This window comes from Molossus molossus, unplaced genomic scaffold (assembly GCF_014108415.1).
Source record: "Molossus molossus isolate mMolMol1 unplaced genomic scaffold, mMolMol1.p scaffold_m16_p_8, whole genome shotgun sequence".
In the NCBI taxonomy this organism is placed as follows: Eukaryota; Metazoa; Chordata; class Mammalia; order Chiroptera; family Molossidae; genus Molossus; species Molossus molossus.
In genome coordinates, this window is record NW_023425402.1 from 90,003,913 (window position 1) to 90,019,572 (window position 15,660).

The 15,660-nt window shown below is 44.2% G+C and overlaps 1 protein-coding gene across 1 annotated transcript; it reads left to right on the forward strand.

The window, feature by feature from the left end:
* The first annotated feature begins 11,360 nt into the window (after positions 1-11,360).
* Positions 11,361-15,423, forward strand: HEBP2 (heme binding protein 2). Its single transcript, XM_036248902.1, has 4 exons — positions 11,361-11,479; positions 12,082-12,217; positions 13,023-13,203; positions 15,134-15,423. The coding sequence occupies exons 1-4, from the start codon at positions 11,378-11,380 to the stop codon at positions 15,330-15,332; spliced, it is 618 nt and encodes a 205-aa protein (XP_036104795.1). The 5' UTR covers positions 11,361-11,377; the 3' UTR covers positions 15,333-15,423.
* The last annotated feature ends 237 nt before the right edge of the window (positions 15,424-15,660 follow it).

The following is a 15,660-nucleotide window of genomic DNA, read 5'->3' on the forward strand; positions in this document are numbered from 1 at the left end:
TTTGTTTGTTTGTTTGTTAATCCTCACCTGAGCATATTTATTCTATTGATTGATTTTTAGAGAGAATGGAAGGGAGGGAGGGTGGGAGGGGGAGAAAGAGAGAAAAAAAAAATCAATGTAAGACACTCACATCAATTGGTTGCCTCCCGCATTATCCCAACCAGGGCCAGGGATGGAACCTGCAACCCAGGTATGTGCCCTTGACTGGGAATCGAACCTGAGACCCTTCAGTCCTTGCGCTGATGCTCTAACCTCTGAGCCAAGCCTGCCAGGGCTATTTTTCTTATTCTTACTTGATCAGATAGCAATCTGTTCAAAATGATAGTAAAAATGTATTTGATGACTATAGCTTATGTATAAGTGGAATGAATGATAGCAATGATATAAGGTACAGGAGGGAGGAGTTTAAAATATCTTGTTGTTATAAAATACACTCCCATGAAGCAGTATAACATTACTTGAAAATGGACTTGGGTTAATTGTAAATGTATATTACAATTCTGGGGCAACCACTTAAAATTAGGTTAAAAAAGTATAATTAATATATAAGAAATGAGAGGAAATGGAATCCTACAAAATACTCACTTAAAGCCACAAAAGACAGGAAAAGAGTAGAAGACAAAAACAGGACCAAAGAGCAGGATCATGAATAGAAAACAGTATCAAATATGGAGATATTAGTCCAACTATCTCATTAATCACTTTAAACTTAAGTGGTCTAAATACACTAATTACAAGACAGATATTGTCAGAGTGGATTAAAAAACAAGATCCAACTACATTTTGTCTACAAAAAAATCTACTTTAAATATAAAGATACATAGCCCAGCTGGTGTGGCTCAGTGGTTGAGCATCGACCCATGCACCAAGAGGTCTCCGGTTCGATTCCCAATCAGGGCACATGCCCAGGTTGTGGGCTAAATCCCCAGCAGGGGGCATGCAGGAGGCGGCCAATCGATGTTCTCTCTCATCAATGTTTCTATTTCTCTCTCTAAAAATCAATAAAGAAAAAAGAATATTTTTAATATAAAGATACATCTAAATTAAAGGCATGAAGAAAGATATATTATGCTCACACTAATTTTAAAAGTAGCAGCTATATTAATTTCAGACTTAGCAGACTTCACAGCAAGGAGAGATATCAGGGATAAAGAGGAGCTCACATATGATACAGGGGTCGTTCTCCAAAAAAGACATAATAATCCTCAATGTATATATACCTAACAACAGAGTGTCAAAATACTTGTGGCAAAAACTGACAGAACCACAAGGAAAATTAATGAATGCATTATTTTAGTTGGAGACTTCAATATGCCTCTATCAGAAACAAACAGATCTAGCAGGCAGAAAATCAGTAAGAACATAGTTGAATTCAATGACACCATCAATCAATTGGATGTAATGGAATTCCATAGACCACTTCATCCAACAACAGCAGAAAATACACTCTTCTCAAGCTCATCTGAAACAGTCACCAAGGTAGAGTACACTCTTGGCCACAAAACACACTGTAATATCTTTTTAAAGGTACAGAAATCATACACTGTATACCCTAAGAGCACAGTGGAATTAAACCAAAAATAGCTAGAAAATCCCCAAATACTTGGAGCTTGCACAGCTAAATAACTCATGGATCAGAGAAGAAATCTCAAGAGAAATTGTAAACTATGTTGAACTACATTAAAAGGAAAATCAAGTTATCAGAAGCTGTAGGATGTTGCAAACACACTTTGTGTATACACACACACATACACACATGTACAGACATTGTTTTAAAAAGCAATATTAAGTTTGTATCAAGAACTGAATTTCTGTCTTGGCTGGTGTGGCTCAGTTGGTTGGGCATCATCCTGTGCACTGAAAGGTGCTGGTTCTGTTCCCAGTCAGGGCACATGTCGGGTTTCGGGCTCGATCTTCGGTGGGGGCTAGCAGGACGCAGACTGATGTTGCAAACTCACACTGATATTTCTCTCTCTCTCCCTCTCCTCTCCTTTCCTCATTCTCTAAAAATAATCAGTACAAAACTTAAAAAAAAAAAAAAAGATTTGAATTTTTTCTCAAATTACTCCAGGTAACCCACATGTTATGTATTTTTCCCTCTTCCGATGTTAGACTCAGGTATCATAGGCATCAACAACCTCTTGAGCCGCACCATGTTCTCGGCACAGTGCGGTACACTGCAGTGCAGAGTGGAAACACGTCCCCTCCTTCTCCAATTCCCCAAAGTGTCAGACAGAACATAGTTGAGTGTTTTGAAGGACCAGTATTAGCATTCACCCTCTCCATGTGGGTGACTTTAAGCACTGGATCTCCTTGCTTCTAAATTATGCATTATTTACTCCTTTATCACATTAATAAGACCTGCCTCGGAGGGTCACTGGAAGGATCCAATGTTAAAGCGTATGTGTGCCCTAAGGGCACACAGTAAGTGCTAGCTCCTTTCTGTGTTTATCATCCCACATAACCCACCATGTGTTCCCACTCTCCTGTAGTGAAACTACGACATCTAAATTGCTTGTGCTGGGGCTAGAGCCTACCTGTCCATCAGCTACACCAGGCACTGTGCCCAGAGATAAAATCACTTTTAGAGGCTCATAAGAACGTCTTGATTTCTTTGAAAATCAGAATTTAAAAAATTAACCTTTGGGGTCAAAGATTATAATCATCTTTGTAGCAACACCATCATTAAATATAATTTTTTTGTTTTGCTTTTCTTTTGTTTATTTGTTTTTACCAGGGAAGGGGCCCACCAAGGCAAAAATGCCTTGGGCCCACCATGGACATAATGCAGCCCTGGGAGGGAGACTATACCAGTTTAATGCAAGCCAACTTTAGGCAAAGAAACAAGAGAAATCTGACTCTTTTTTTCAGGAGAAAGAAGAACTGATTTCACTTTCTCCTTCCCTACACATGCCCAGTGGTTCTAGCCACACTGTTCCTCTCTCTCTTCCTCTTATTTTGCTAATGTCATCATAACAATAAGTTAGTAAGTGATTTTAATAAGCTTTCTCCTATAGGCAAAATGTGCAAGACTACTGCATATGTGTGCTCAATGGCAGGGAACCAGGTGAGCTCAAAGAACAGATTTTTGTTCTTAATGAAATGGTCCAGAGTTTCTATTCACAAAAGACCATACTAGTAACTACCATTTATCAGGATATGATATGCAAAGCACTGGGCTAAGAGATAACTTGGTATTACCTGTTGAAATGGTCAACACCATGTGAGGTAAGTACGATCCATTTGTGCAAATGAAGAAACTGAACCACATGCTCATGGTCACACAACCAGAAAGAAGCAGAGTTGAGATGGAAAGCCAGACTCAAACATGACTTTATACCTTGAAAGAGGCACCTTCTTCTGACCTGGGGTAGGGGTGGTTTTGTTTCTTTATGGACACAGGCTCCAGAATTTGTGACTACGGCAGGATTGAAACTGTGGTTGGCCCAGAAACTAATGCCCAGTTCCAGTTCACTGGTATTAAAAATATTTCAACTCACCCTGGCCGATTTGGCTCAGAGGTAGAGCATCGGCCCGGAGACCAATGAATCTCAGGTTCGATTCCAGCCAAGGACACATGCCTTGGTTGCAGTTCATCCCCAGCCCTGATCAGGGCGGTGCGGGAGGCAATCAGTTGATGTGTCCCTCTCATGTCCATGATTCTCTCCCTCCTCTCTTTTTTTCTTCCTCCCCCTCTCTCCCTCCCACTCTATCTGAAAATAAATGGAAAAATGTCCTTGGGTGAGGATTAAATATATATATATATACACACACACACATATATATATGTATATATTTCAACTCTTACACTCTCACATGGAGAATGGATTATGCACTGGCCACATACAGAGACACTGCTTTGACTGTCCTGTGAATATCTAAAAAAGCTCCAGCTGTGAAAGCAACATTAATGGTTTCCTATAAAGCAACCTGTCTGTACCTCATCCATTAAGTTCTCGTGCTTGGAGAAACTAATGTCAACTCATCGTGGGATATTCAATTTGTACAATAAAATATGAACCTGGAAAAAAATCCCCATATTCCTAAAATTTATATAATGTATTTAAATATGAATTCATGTTAGTGGAAAACCTGTAGTTGTATGAATTTGTGAATATAGAATAAAAATAATATACTATGCAAATAATCTTCCTTAAGTGTAAATACAAGCCAGCTATGCAGAGAATCAACCCCAGAGGTATTGCAGCATGGGTGTGAGACCCTGAATCAGGCCCCAGTGGGACAGTAGACTGGGAAATCATCTCAATCAGTGCTCTCCAAAGCATGGTCCATCAGCCCTGGCCGTTTTGGCTCAGTGGTTAGAGCATCGGCCTGAAGACTGATGAGTCACGGGTTTGATTCCGGTCAAGGGCACGTACCTCGGTTGCGATTCATCCTCAGCCCTGGTTGGGGTCGTGCAGGAGGCAGCCACTTGATGTGTCCCTTTCATGTCGATGTCTCTGTCTCTCTCTCTCCCTCCCTCCCACTCTATCTTAACAAAAATGGAAAAATGTCCTCTGGTGAGGATTAAAAAAACAACAACAAAAACCCACAAAGCATGGTCCATGAAATGGTGCTGGCCCACAGACTATTTGTCACCAGTCCAAGGTAAGATAATTAGAGAAGCTGACAGTGAGTGTGTGGAGTCTGCATAGAAATTTAACACTTTTTCAAAATCCATGCACAGCATCAGTGGACCACTGAACATGCTATAGACCAATTAAATGATTGTGAACGTGTGAGTTAATGAGCTGCAGATGGTCTTGTGCAGCAGAATCATACTGGTTTATGATGAACTAGAATGTGTTTTACAGGAGGGGCTCTCCACTCCGACAGCATGGGAAGCACGCATCTAGGAGCTGAGGTGGCACAGGCGGTGTGGCTGGACTCCTCCACCTTGGACTCCATTCTCAACCTGCCACTGACCTCTCTCGTGCCTGGAACCCGTCATGAACATGAGACTCAAACCCAGGTGCAGAACGGGCACCGTTATGCAGGACCCATAAACAGGCTGGCTCGCAGGTGTATGGTCACGACTCGGGCAGAGTGGCTCTGCTTTCTAGAAGGGGAGCCCCGAAACGCTGTAAACCTCTGTTCTAAAGGAGTCATTATGTAGTTAAGTCCAAGTCCTACCAATTCCTTTTTTTTAATTATTATTATTTTTTTTTATTGATTTTTAGGGATAGAGGAAGGGAGAGGGAGAGAGACACAGAAACATTGATTGGCCACCCCCTGGCTGCCCCCCACTGGGGATCGGGCCCACAACCTGGGCATGTCCCTTGACCGGGAATCGAACCGGCAACCTCTTGGTACATAGGTCAATGCTCAACCACTGAGGCACACCGGCTGGGCCCTAACAATTCTTTAATTTGTCCTAATCAAGCAATAATGCAATGATTTATGACAGCAAAAGCCCCCTACATAAGAACTTAAGGGAACATCTTAGCTGCCCTAAGTTTTCAGGAAATGGTCCTTAATCAAGTGACCTATTAGAAACAAGTCCTCTTAGCTGCATCAAGGATTTAGTTTCTGTTTAGAGCTTTTTGAGAATGTGAGCTGTCCAGTTGTGGGGTATTGGATTGTCTCCTTGTACTTCAGAAGCATGAACCTTTTAAAGTCATATGAATAGCCCCTCCCTTTTTATACACACCACAGGTCTCAGAAGGTATGTCAAGCCTTATATTGATTAGAATTGACTTTTTAATTTCTAAAGACATTCCCAGCTTCAGACATTAGCTTTCTTATCCTCAACCCCACATTCAATAAATGTCTCTTCATTCTCTGTGGCCCATGAGGAAGGTGGTTCACAGGTGCACCTAAAAACACCGAATCTCGTTTATGTGTCTGGTCAGTTCTGACCGGCGCTCATTCAACATTTATTAAGCAATTACATGTCAGGCACTGAGCAAAATGCTTAGTATAAAAGGGGCTTCATGGGTTATTTTGTGTCTCAATAATAGATGAGTATTATATTTTCACTAAAAAAATAAAGGAGAAGCCAGGCAAACAAAAGATTGCATTTCCTGTTAGAATACCACGTTTTTACTAACTTTACAGTTACCCTATTTGAGATAGTGGTAATAATAAAAAGATCAAACAGTTCATTACATTGTGGGTGTTGGAATGACCCAGAGTAAACAATTATTTGATAGAAAAATATGTGAAGATCAGAACCAAATTTTATTCATAGCTAACACCCACCAGTACCCACTACAGCACTCTCCATAGAAGATACTCTTCTAGTTATTATTCCTGAAAAACGAATCACCCCAAAGTTAGTGGCGTTAAAATAGTAACCATTTTGTTATGCTCACAGATTCTGTGGCCTCTGTGGGGATAGCTTGTGTCTGCTCCATGACCTCTGGGGTCTCAGCTTGGAAGAACTGAGGATCTCCAAAGGTGACTCAGTGGTGGGGCCTGGAGTCATCTGAACCCTGGGTCACTCACACCTGTGGTGGTTGATGCAGCTATCAGCCAGGACCTCAGCTAGGAACACGGCTCTCCACGGAGCTGCTTGGGTTCACCCTCAGCATGGCTATTGGATTTTTAAGAGTAAGTGTCCCAAAGAGAACCAGATGGCAGTCTGTCACAATCTAGCCTCAGAAGTCACACAGCGTGACTTCTACCGTAGTCACAGACCTACCGAGTTTCAAGGACAGGGAGCATGGATCTTCACCTCTCAGTAAAAGGTGTGTCAAAGTCACCTTTTAAGATCAGCATGTTGCATAGGAGATAATGTTGCAACTGTCTTTGGGAAATAAAATCTGCCACAAATATCAAGTAATCGATTAATGACTAAAAATATCAGTGTTACACTTTAGTGCTTCCCTCAGCTATTTGAGTTGAGAACACAGCATGATCACTGCCTTTCCCACCCTCAGGGCCCTAAGATTTTCTTTGGTCAATGAAATATAGATGGGAGTGACCTACGTAACGTGCTGTAGGAAGCACTGACAGCCAGTCCTCATCAGTCCCAGACTCTGTATTCGCAAATTCACCAACTTGCTAGTACGCATCTGTAGCTCTGAAAGCAGTCCTCACAGCACCCTCTCAGTCACTGGTGGACGTGTGCAGGCAGAGAGCATTGAAAAATGGGAGCCATGCCCTGGCCAGTTTGGCTCAGTGGTTAGAGTGTCGACACTCCAACAAAAGAGTCTCGGGTTCGATTCTGGTCAAGGGCATGTACCTCAGTTGCAGTTTGGTCTCCAGCCTTGGTCGGGGTTGAGCAGGAGGCAACCAGTCAATGTGTCTCTCTCACATCAATGTTTCTCTCTCTCTCTCTCTCCCCCCCCCCCTTTCACTCTGTCTGAAGATAAATGGAAAAGTATCTTTGGGTGAGGATTAAAAAAAAAAAGTGAGCCAGTGGGAGCACATATCCCCAGCTGAGGTTAAACAAAGCAAAGCTCTGCTGTCTAGCTTCACCTATCATATAATAATAATAATAAATAAATAAAAGTGCCCTTTTCTAAATCTATGTAGTGCCATGTTTTCACCATCGTTGTGCTTTTTGTGGGTGATTTGGCTATTTAAAATGCCCCCCGGCATGGTGCTGAAGGGCTGTCTGGTGTTTCAGCACAGGGAGCCTGTGGCTGCCTTTGGAGAAGTTAAGCTTTTGGCGGCACGAGTTACAGTGTTGCTGGTTGTGAGTTCAGTGTTAACGATTCAACAGTGTATATTAAATAAAGTATTTTATGCAACAACACCCACAACACAAGCTTATGTATCAATCGGTAGATCAAAATGTTGAGGTTTACAGGGACGCTTCACTTTGTATTTCCTCTAGAAGCAAGGGTTCAGTATTCATTAATTCGATGTTCGTGGTGACTTTATAGCACGTAGCTGCTGCAAATGCTGAGAACCAGCTATAGTTACTGCTGCGGGACTCTCCAGGCTCCCCTCCCCTCGGGGGTGAACGTGCAGGCACCTGATTCTAAAAGTGCCACGCTGCACGTCACCTGTGCTGTAAAGCTCATAAATAAAATATCTTCTTCATGGTGTCATGTAAACATTGATTAAATAGGAACTACTGGAGAGAACAATTTTACCATAATTAGTCAACAAGAAAACTAGCTAGATAGTTTTTGACATATGGATATAAAACTTGAGCTTTCTGAATGTCATTAAATTTGTTCTAACTCAAATCCTATTATTTTGAAATAAATCCTTTTCTTTCCTTCCTTCTGTTCTTTTATATGACTAACTATCACCTTGTAAATATAGATAATTCAGCTTAGTCACCTGCTGTTATCTTCATTAATTGTATATTCCACCCCTTATAAAATGAATGTCTCCAAATTTAGCCTGTTTTTCTATATGTAAAAAGCCCCCCAAAAGGCATTGATAACTGTAAAAGATACTCTGCAGGTGAAAAGAAAAATAGATTTATTAAACAAAAATGTAAATTACTTCCTTTTTCCCTTAGAACAACTCTGCAAAGTGTTGTGTTCTCAATTTTACAGTCAATTAAGCAATGGATCACATCTGTTACTTAAGTTAAAATAAACAGGAGATTTTTTTTAAATGTCAAAATTCATTATTTAGCCTTCACTAAATAATTCACAGTTAGCTCTGTGTAATAATAGATTTGCCATAAACACTAGAAAGTGTCATGTGTCCACAGGCCACTGCACACTTGCTTGGGCAGGGAAGGGCAAGGAAAATAGAGGGCATCAATTGTTTAAAAAGTACTAGGACCGCCCTGGCCAGTTTGGCTCAGTTTTTGGAGCGTCAGCCTGTGGACCAGAGAGTCCCGGGTTTGGTTCCCACTAGGGGCACGTACCAAAAAAAAAAAAAAAAGTACTAGGACCATACAATGAAATATTATTCAACAATAAAAAGGAATGAAGTACCTACTGATACATGCTACAACATGGATGACTCTTGAAAACATTACACTAAGTAAAAGAAGCTAGTCACAAAAGATCACAAGTTATATGATTGCATTTACACGAAATATCCGGAATAGGCCAATCCACAGAGATAGAAAGTAAATTAGTAATTACCAAGGGCTGGGAGGTGTTCAGGATTGGGAGTGACCGCTAAACTGGACAGGGCATTCTTTTTTGAATGATGTAATGTCCTGAAGTTACATAGTGACGATGATTGTACAACATACAGAATACACTGAAAACCACTGACTTGTACTCTTTAAAAGGGTGACTTTTATGTTATGTGAATTATATTTCAAAAACAAGTACTAGGCATACACACTAGGATGGCTTGAATCAAAAAGCCAGATAATTACAAGAGTTGGTGAGGATGTGGAAAAACAGAATGTTTAAACGGTGCTTGTGAAAATGTAGAATGGTACAGCCACTTTAAAGAACAGTCTAGCCAGGCTGGTGCGGCTCAGTGGGTTGAGCCATTTCCCATGGACTAAGAGGTCCCAGTTTGATTCCCAGTCAGGGCACATGCCTGGGTTCCAGGCTGGATTCCCAGTAGGGGGCGTGCGGGAGGCAGCCAATCGGTGTTCTCACATTGATGTTTCTCTCTCTCCCTTCCTCTCTCTCTAAAAATAAAAATCAATAAAAACATATTTAAAAATAAATAAACAGTCTGGTGGTTCCTCAAAAAGTTAAATATTGGGTTACCAGATGACCTGGCAATTCCACTCCTGGGCATTTACCCAAGAGGAAACACATGTCCATTCAGAAACCTGTACATGAATGTTTGTAGCAGCATTATTCAGTCTAGCCAAAAGTTGGAAACAACTCAAATGTCCATCAATGGATGAATGGATAAATAAAATATTTACCTGATGGAATATTTTTTAGCCATAAAAAGGAATAAAATACTGATACATGCTACTACATAAATGAAACTTGAAATGTTTTGCTGAGTGTAAGAAGCCATTAATAGAAGAGCACATGCTGTATGCTCAGATGCAGAAAACCTAATGCCCACATTGATAGGATTAAAAAGTGGGGCCTTTGGAGGTGATTAGGTCGGGAATGCAGACTCCCTCGTGAATGGGATTTGTGCTCTTCAAAGGAGACCAGAGAAAGCTCCCTCGTCCCTTCCACCAAGTAAGGACACCACCAGCAGTCTGCCACCAGGAACAGGGCTCTCGCCTGACTTTGCTGACACCCTGATCTGACTTCCAGACTCCAGGACTGTGAGGAATAAATTTTTGTTGTTCATAAGCTACCAGTCTGTGATACTTTGTTATAGCAGCCCTGATGGGTTAAGAGACTATGTGATTTCATTTATATGGAATGTCCGGAATAGGCAAACCTACAGGGACAGAGGGCAGATTAGTTGTCTAGAGCCAGGGGATGAGGAGCTGGGGAGAGGTGGATAAAGGGTATGGGGTTTCTTTTTGGGGGGGAGGATGGCAATGTTCTAAAATTGATTGTGGCAGTTGTTCAAAATTGTGAATATACTAAACTCCATTGAATGGTACACATTAAATGGGTGGCCTATGTGGTATATGAATTATATCTCAATAAATCTCTTAGAAAAAATAAAGAATAAATGTAGCCAAGACATTTAAAAAGCACTAGGGTCTAGAGAGGATGTCCCCTCCCTTCTTCTTCCTCCCCTCAACCTTCTGCCTTTCTCCTTCTACAGACTTAGACCTGGTGGGATGACTTAGAGGTTTGGGGGTCCTTGGAGAGGAGAGGTCAAGAAAGGAGGACAGTTCAAGGTTTTTTCCAAGCATGACTGGTTCATCACTTTCTCCGGGGAGGCACACCAGGCCACATTTTAGGTGTAAGGCCACTCACCTCTGGCTGGGCCTCTGGATCCAAACTTCGCTTGGAGTCCTTGGCCCACAGGGGTGCCAGCAAGAATTGCCAAGTTCAGGTCGTAAGTGCGTGCCCACCCTCCCCCAGGGAGAAGAGATGCCCTCCTGCCTTTCACTGGGTGCACCCACTAGGTGCAGGCCGGCACCCACCCCTCCCAGGCGTAGACCCGTCAGCAGAACCGGCTCCCAGTGTGGGTGGGGCCGCGGGAGAGGTTCCCGAACTGGTTACACCAGAAACCCTGCCAGCCAGCTGCTCTGTCCTCCAACCCCTCACCACTCTGGCTCCACATTGGACACCTCTGCCTGCTGTTCATTAGAAAACAAGGGCGGAGGGCGGGAGGGATCGCCGAAGAAAGCCGAACCCAGACGGGCCCTGCCATCCGGCCTCCAGCCCGCACCCAGCGGAGGGGACCCCGCAGTGGGGTGCGGGGTGGGAATCGAGGTCCCTCCAGGTCACAGTGCCTTCCCCGCCAGGCCACGCTGTCCGGCGCAGCCGGGTCTCCACCGCCGGGAGGAGGGACGCGCCGGGACGGCTGGCGGGCAGCGGGCAGCGCCGGGGCGGGGACTCGGGGACCTCGGCGGCCAGCACGCTGCGCACACGCAGGCTCTGTCCCCGCATCGTCGGCGCCGCCCATGGCCGAGGTGCTCGAGCCAGAGCCCGGGGCAGCCCCGGGCGCCGCGGCCCCAGCCGTGGAGACACCGGGCTGGAAGGCCCCGGAGGACGCGGGCGCCCAGGTAGGAGCCTCCGCGGCGAAGGGTGCGGGCAGGGTGCGTATGGGGGGGAGCGGGCGGCTTCGGGTTGATTGGCGGTGAGGCTGGAGAGTCCCACATATTTAAGGGAAAAGTCCACTGTTAGAATGGTCTGAGCCCCTAGTCATTCCCGAACAAAAGGGAATACTCTGCCGTTAGCCACAACCCCGGGTACTGGCCACACCTCAACTTCTTCTCCTTGCGGGAAAGGGGGGGCGCGGGGCGCGAAATCGACCTCGTCCCAGAACCCGCGGCGGGACTCTCCGGGGCGAGGGGACAGGAGAGATGTTTGTTCTTAAGGTGAATTGGGGTGACTCCTCATCCCCCACTCCACCCCCACCGCCCCAGCCCCACGTCCTCACCACTCCCCATCCCCGCCCCCCGCCCCCCGCACGCGCGGCCCGGGCTGGAAAAGTCCGCCAGACGAGGATGGGAGCCTTGGAAGGGGCCCGGCCGGCCCTAAGGAGCCGGAACCGGCGGCAAGTGGGGGCAGCCTCCAAACAGGACCCAAATCAAGGCACCTGTACTGTTGCATCCACGTCCTGCCCTCTTAGAATCGCTTCCTCAAGTTTTCTCTTCCGTGTCAGCCCGAAAGTTACGAGATCCGACACTATGGACCGGCCAAGTGGGTCAGCACCTGCGTTGAGTCAATGGACTGGGATTCCGCCATCCAGACTGGCTTTACCAGGCTGAACAGCTACATTCAAGGCAAAAACGAGCAAGGTGAAGGCCATTTACCTCGCAATTTTACGTCGTGGTTGAGTCCCCGGGCTTATTTTTGAGTTTTAGCTTATTAAAGAAATATCCCTTAGAACAGAAAAATAATCAGATCATCAAAGACTTACTGTTTTTCAGCCTCTGTTCTTGACTGTGTTTCGGCGGAGCTGGGCCTCTGTAACTAGTGTTAAGTCCTTTTCATGGCTAATGCTTCGAGGTAATTTAGTTACTGGTAGGGTGGCAGACATCAGAAGGCAGGTGGGTACAAAGAACAGGAGATCCAGAGTCTCGGGACAGGCTTCTGGTTCTGGCTCTGATGCTATTTATATTCTGGTAGGTCACTTGACTAATAGGACTTCAGTTTCTGAATTGTAAAAATAAAGAATGACTGGGTTATGTGATCTCTAATCTTCCCTACTATCCCTAAAACTTTAGAATTTAGTAACCAAAAATATTAATAGTACAGAGAGTGTTTAATGTGAGCAGTGGATAATTGAGTCATTTTGGCCTTAATTTTTAAAGATGAAAATTATCCTCAAGATAAATACAGGGTGGGCAAAAGTAGGTTTACAGTTGTTTGTATGGAAAATGATACATTGATCAATAAATAATACAACAATAAACTCTGTTTTGCATACTCACAACTGTAAACCTATCTTTGTCCCCCTCCCCCCGGTATTTATGCCAATAGCAAAAGGAAATCAAGAAACTCAGATCACAAAATAATAGGTGGTTGAAAAAGTGGTGATAAATACCCTACATTTGCTTTCACGGTCTCCTTTGTATTTAAATATATATTTTTATTGTACAGAGATGAAGATAAAGATGACAGCTCCGGTGATGAGCTACGTGGAGCCGGGTTCAGGGCCTTTCAGCGAGTCTACCATTACCATTTCCCTGTATATCCCCTCCGAGCAGCAATCCGATCCGCCCAGGCCTTCCGAGTCAGATGTCTTCATTGAAGACAGAGCTGAAATGACTGTGTTTGTACGGTAAGCGGTAGATAATTTATAGCCTGCTGACTGCTAGTTTCACTGGCCTGCACTCACTGTTTAGCTCCGATGCAATTTCAGTAGGCTTTTCACCCTTCCATAAAAACAGGTCTAATGCATGTTTGTGGTGTTTTCCTACTGGCATAGTTTTATGTTACCAAGGGTCTGTTGCAAGATATAATCAACGCATTTAATGCAGAGTCTGTTGCATACCTTCCACAAATCAGACACAATGCAAATTATTCCTCCAAAAAGTATCTGATTGCCCTTACCTGTCATCTAGTTACGCCTGAGAAAAATACCTTAACTCCCAACTTTTAGGTTCTGATAATCCCAGGCTCTTTCCTTTTATTCTCCAGCACAAGGCATGGCCGCTGCTTCCTGAGGTTATTGCCTCTGTTCGTTTATGGGCTGATTTTTACTTTTCCAGACTTCCACCTGCCAACCGGTTGCACTCATTCCTTATATTAAATTCTCTGTTAAAATTTTAAAAACACACACAGTACATGGTAATAGTCTCATATGGGAATCCCTTTATTACCCCCCTTCTCTCCCTCTGATCACCACCAACCTGTTAAAGGAATGTGTCTATCTCTGCTTCCTCACCTCCCTTGTTCGCCTCCAACCACCACAGTCTGGTACAGCCCACACCAGCTCCGTGCAACTGCTCTTGCCACCGTCCACAGTGCACTTGCATTTGTTACATGACGGTCCCTTTCCCAGGGACCCCTGCTGCCTTGGCGTGTTGACCAGCCTGTTCCCTGATATTTGTGCATCCTATAACTCCCAGCATGTCACTCTCTTGTCATTCCTCTTCTCCTCGTCCACGTCTCACCCCAAGAATCACTGTTGATACTTGTTCTTGATCCTGTCGTAGCAGACTTGCTCTGAGTGACCTGTTTACAATGCCTCGAATAGCTGTGGTCTAACAACTTGCAAATTTAGTGTCTCCAGCCCGAGTTTCCAACTTGTTGGGCACTTCCATGTGGGCTACTTTTCTGCTCAGCATCCTTTTGAGATATTTAACGAATAAAGGTCTTAGGATGATGATATACACAGTTCTTCCTCCTGGCTCTGCTGCACTTTCCTGAGCTCACTATGTGCCTCACTATGAAAATGCTTTGCGCCCTGGCCTGTTTGGCTCAGCGGTTGAAGCATCCACCTGCGGACCAGAGTGTCCCAGGTTCGGTTCCCGCTAAGGGGGTGTACCAAAAAAAAGAAAAAAGAAAATGCTTTGCATTTTTGGACTTCTATTTTTTTCTAACCCCTCCCTTTTCTCTGCCCAGCAAAAACATCCTCCATTCCAAACCCAACTCAGATCATAGCCCTGATCTTGATTTAATCATATACTTAGTGTTCCTCAGCACTTTGGTCCTGTCTCTTAGACTGTGAATCCATAGGGTCAAAACTGTATTATATTAATCCACCAATCAGTGCCTACCTTTTGCCCAAGGAGAGGGAGAAGGGGGAAACGTTCAGGAGAAAATTGAAAGTCTGTAAGGAGGCTTCTAAGTGGGTTTTGGTGTGGTTCTCTGAGCAGCAGCAGCAGCAGCAGCATTATTGGGAGCTTGTTGGAAATACAGGCTCTTGGGCCCATCCCAGACCTCCTGAATCTGCACATCAGCAAGATGCGTGTGCACAGTCCAGTTTCAGAAGCACAGAGTTAGAGGACAAGAGGGTGTGAATTCCCAATCCACCTGCCTACAGGTGGGCCGTACCCCTCCTCCAACAGGTGGCTCCCCTCTGTGTGCTGCGGTCACCCTGACACTGGGAACCAGAGGACGGGAGTACTCGGTCCAGGGCTGAGCGGGAGGAGCCTGGAAACTGCTTTACCCAACTTCACTGAACCAGCTCCCGCTTTTTTTTTTCCCAGGCTGACATTAGCATTAGTATTACAATTATTCATGGTTGTTTACGTTCTCCTTCGTAGGTCTTTCGATGGATTCTCCAGTGCCCAAAAGAATCAAGAACAACTGTTGACGTTAGCAAGCATTTTGAGGGAAGAAGGAAAAGTTTTCGATCAAAAGGTTTACTACACTGCAGGCTACAACAGTCCTTTCAATTTGCTAAATAGAAATAACGAAGTGTGGTTGATTCAGAAAAGTGAGCCCTCCAAAGAAAAGGAATGAGGACATGAAGGGAAGTAGTTGCATTGCCAGGGGCTAGACGTTCATGTAGACACCAACACACCTATAAATAAAATGTATGCCTAGTATCTTCTCCCCCCGATTATGAATATGAAATGAGCTTATTTCCAATGTGCCTTTTTAATGCTTGAAGTGTATAGAGATGCACAGATAGCAGGGGACAGTATTCTATAAACATGTAAATTGGTCACAACCCTGGTGGTCTTTAGTTCTAATGAGGCTCCAGGGAAATGCCACGTTACTTCCCCTTCTTCACTGTATCACAGTCATGTTGCCTTTTTCTACTTGGATCTGTGTCCATTGGATGTTA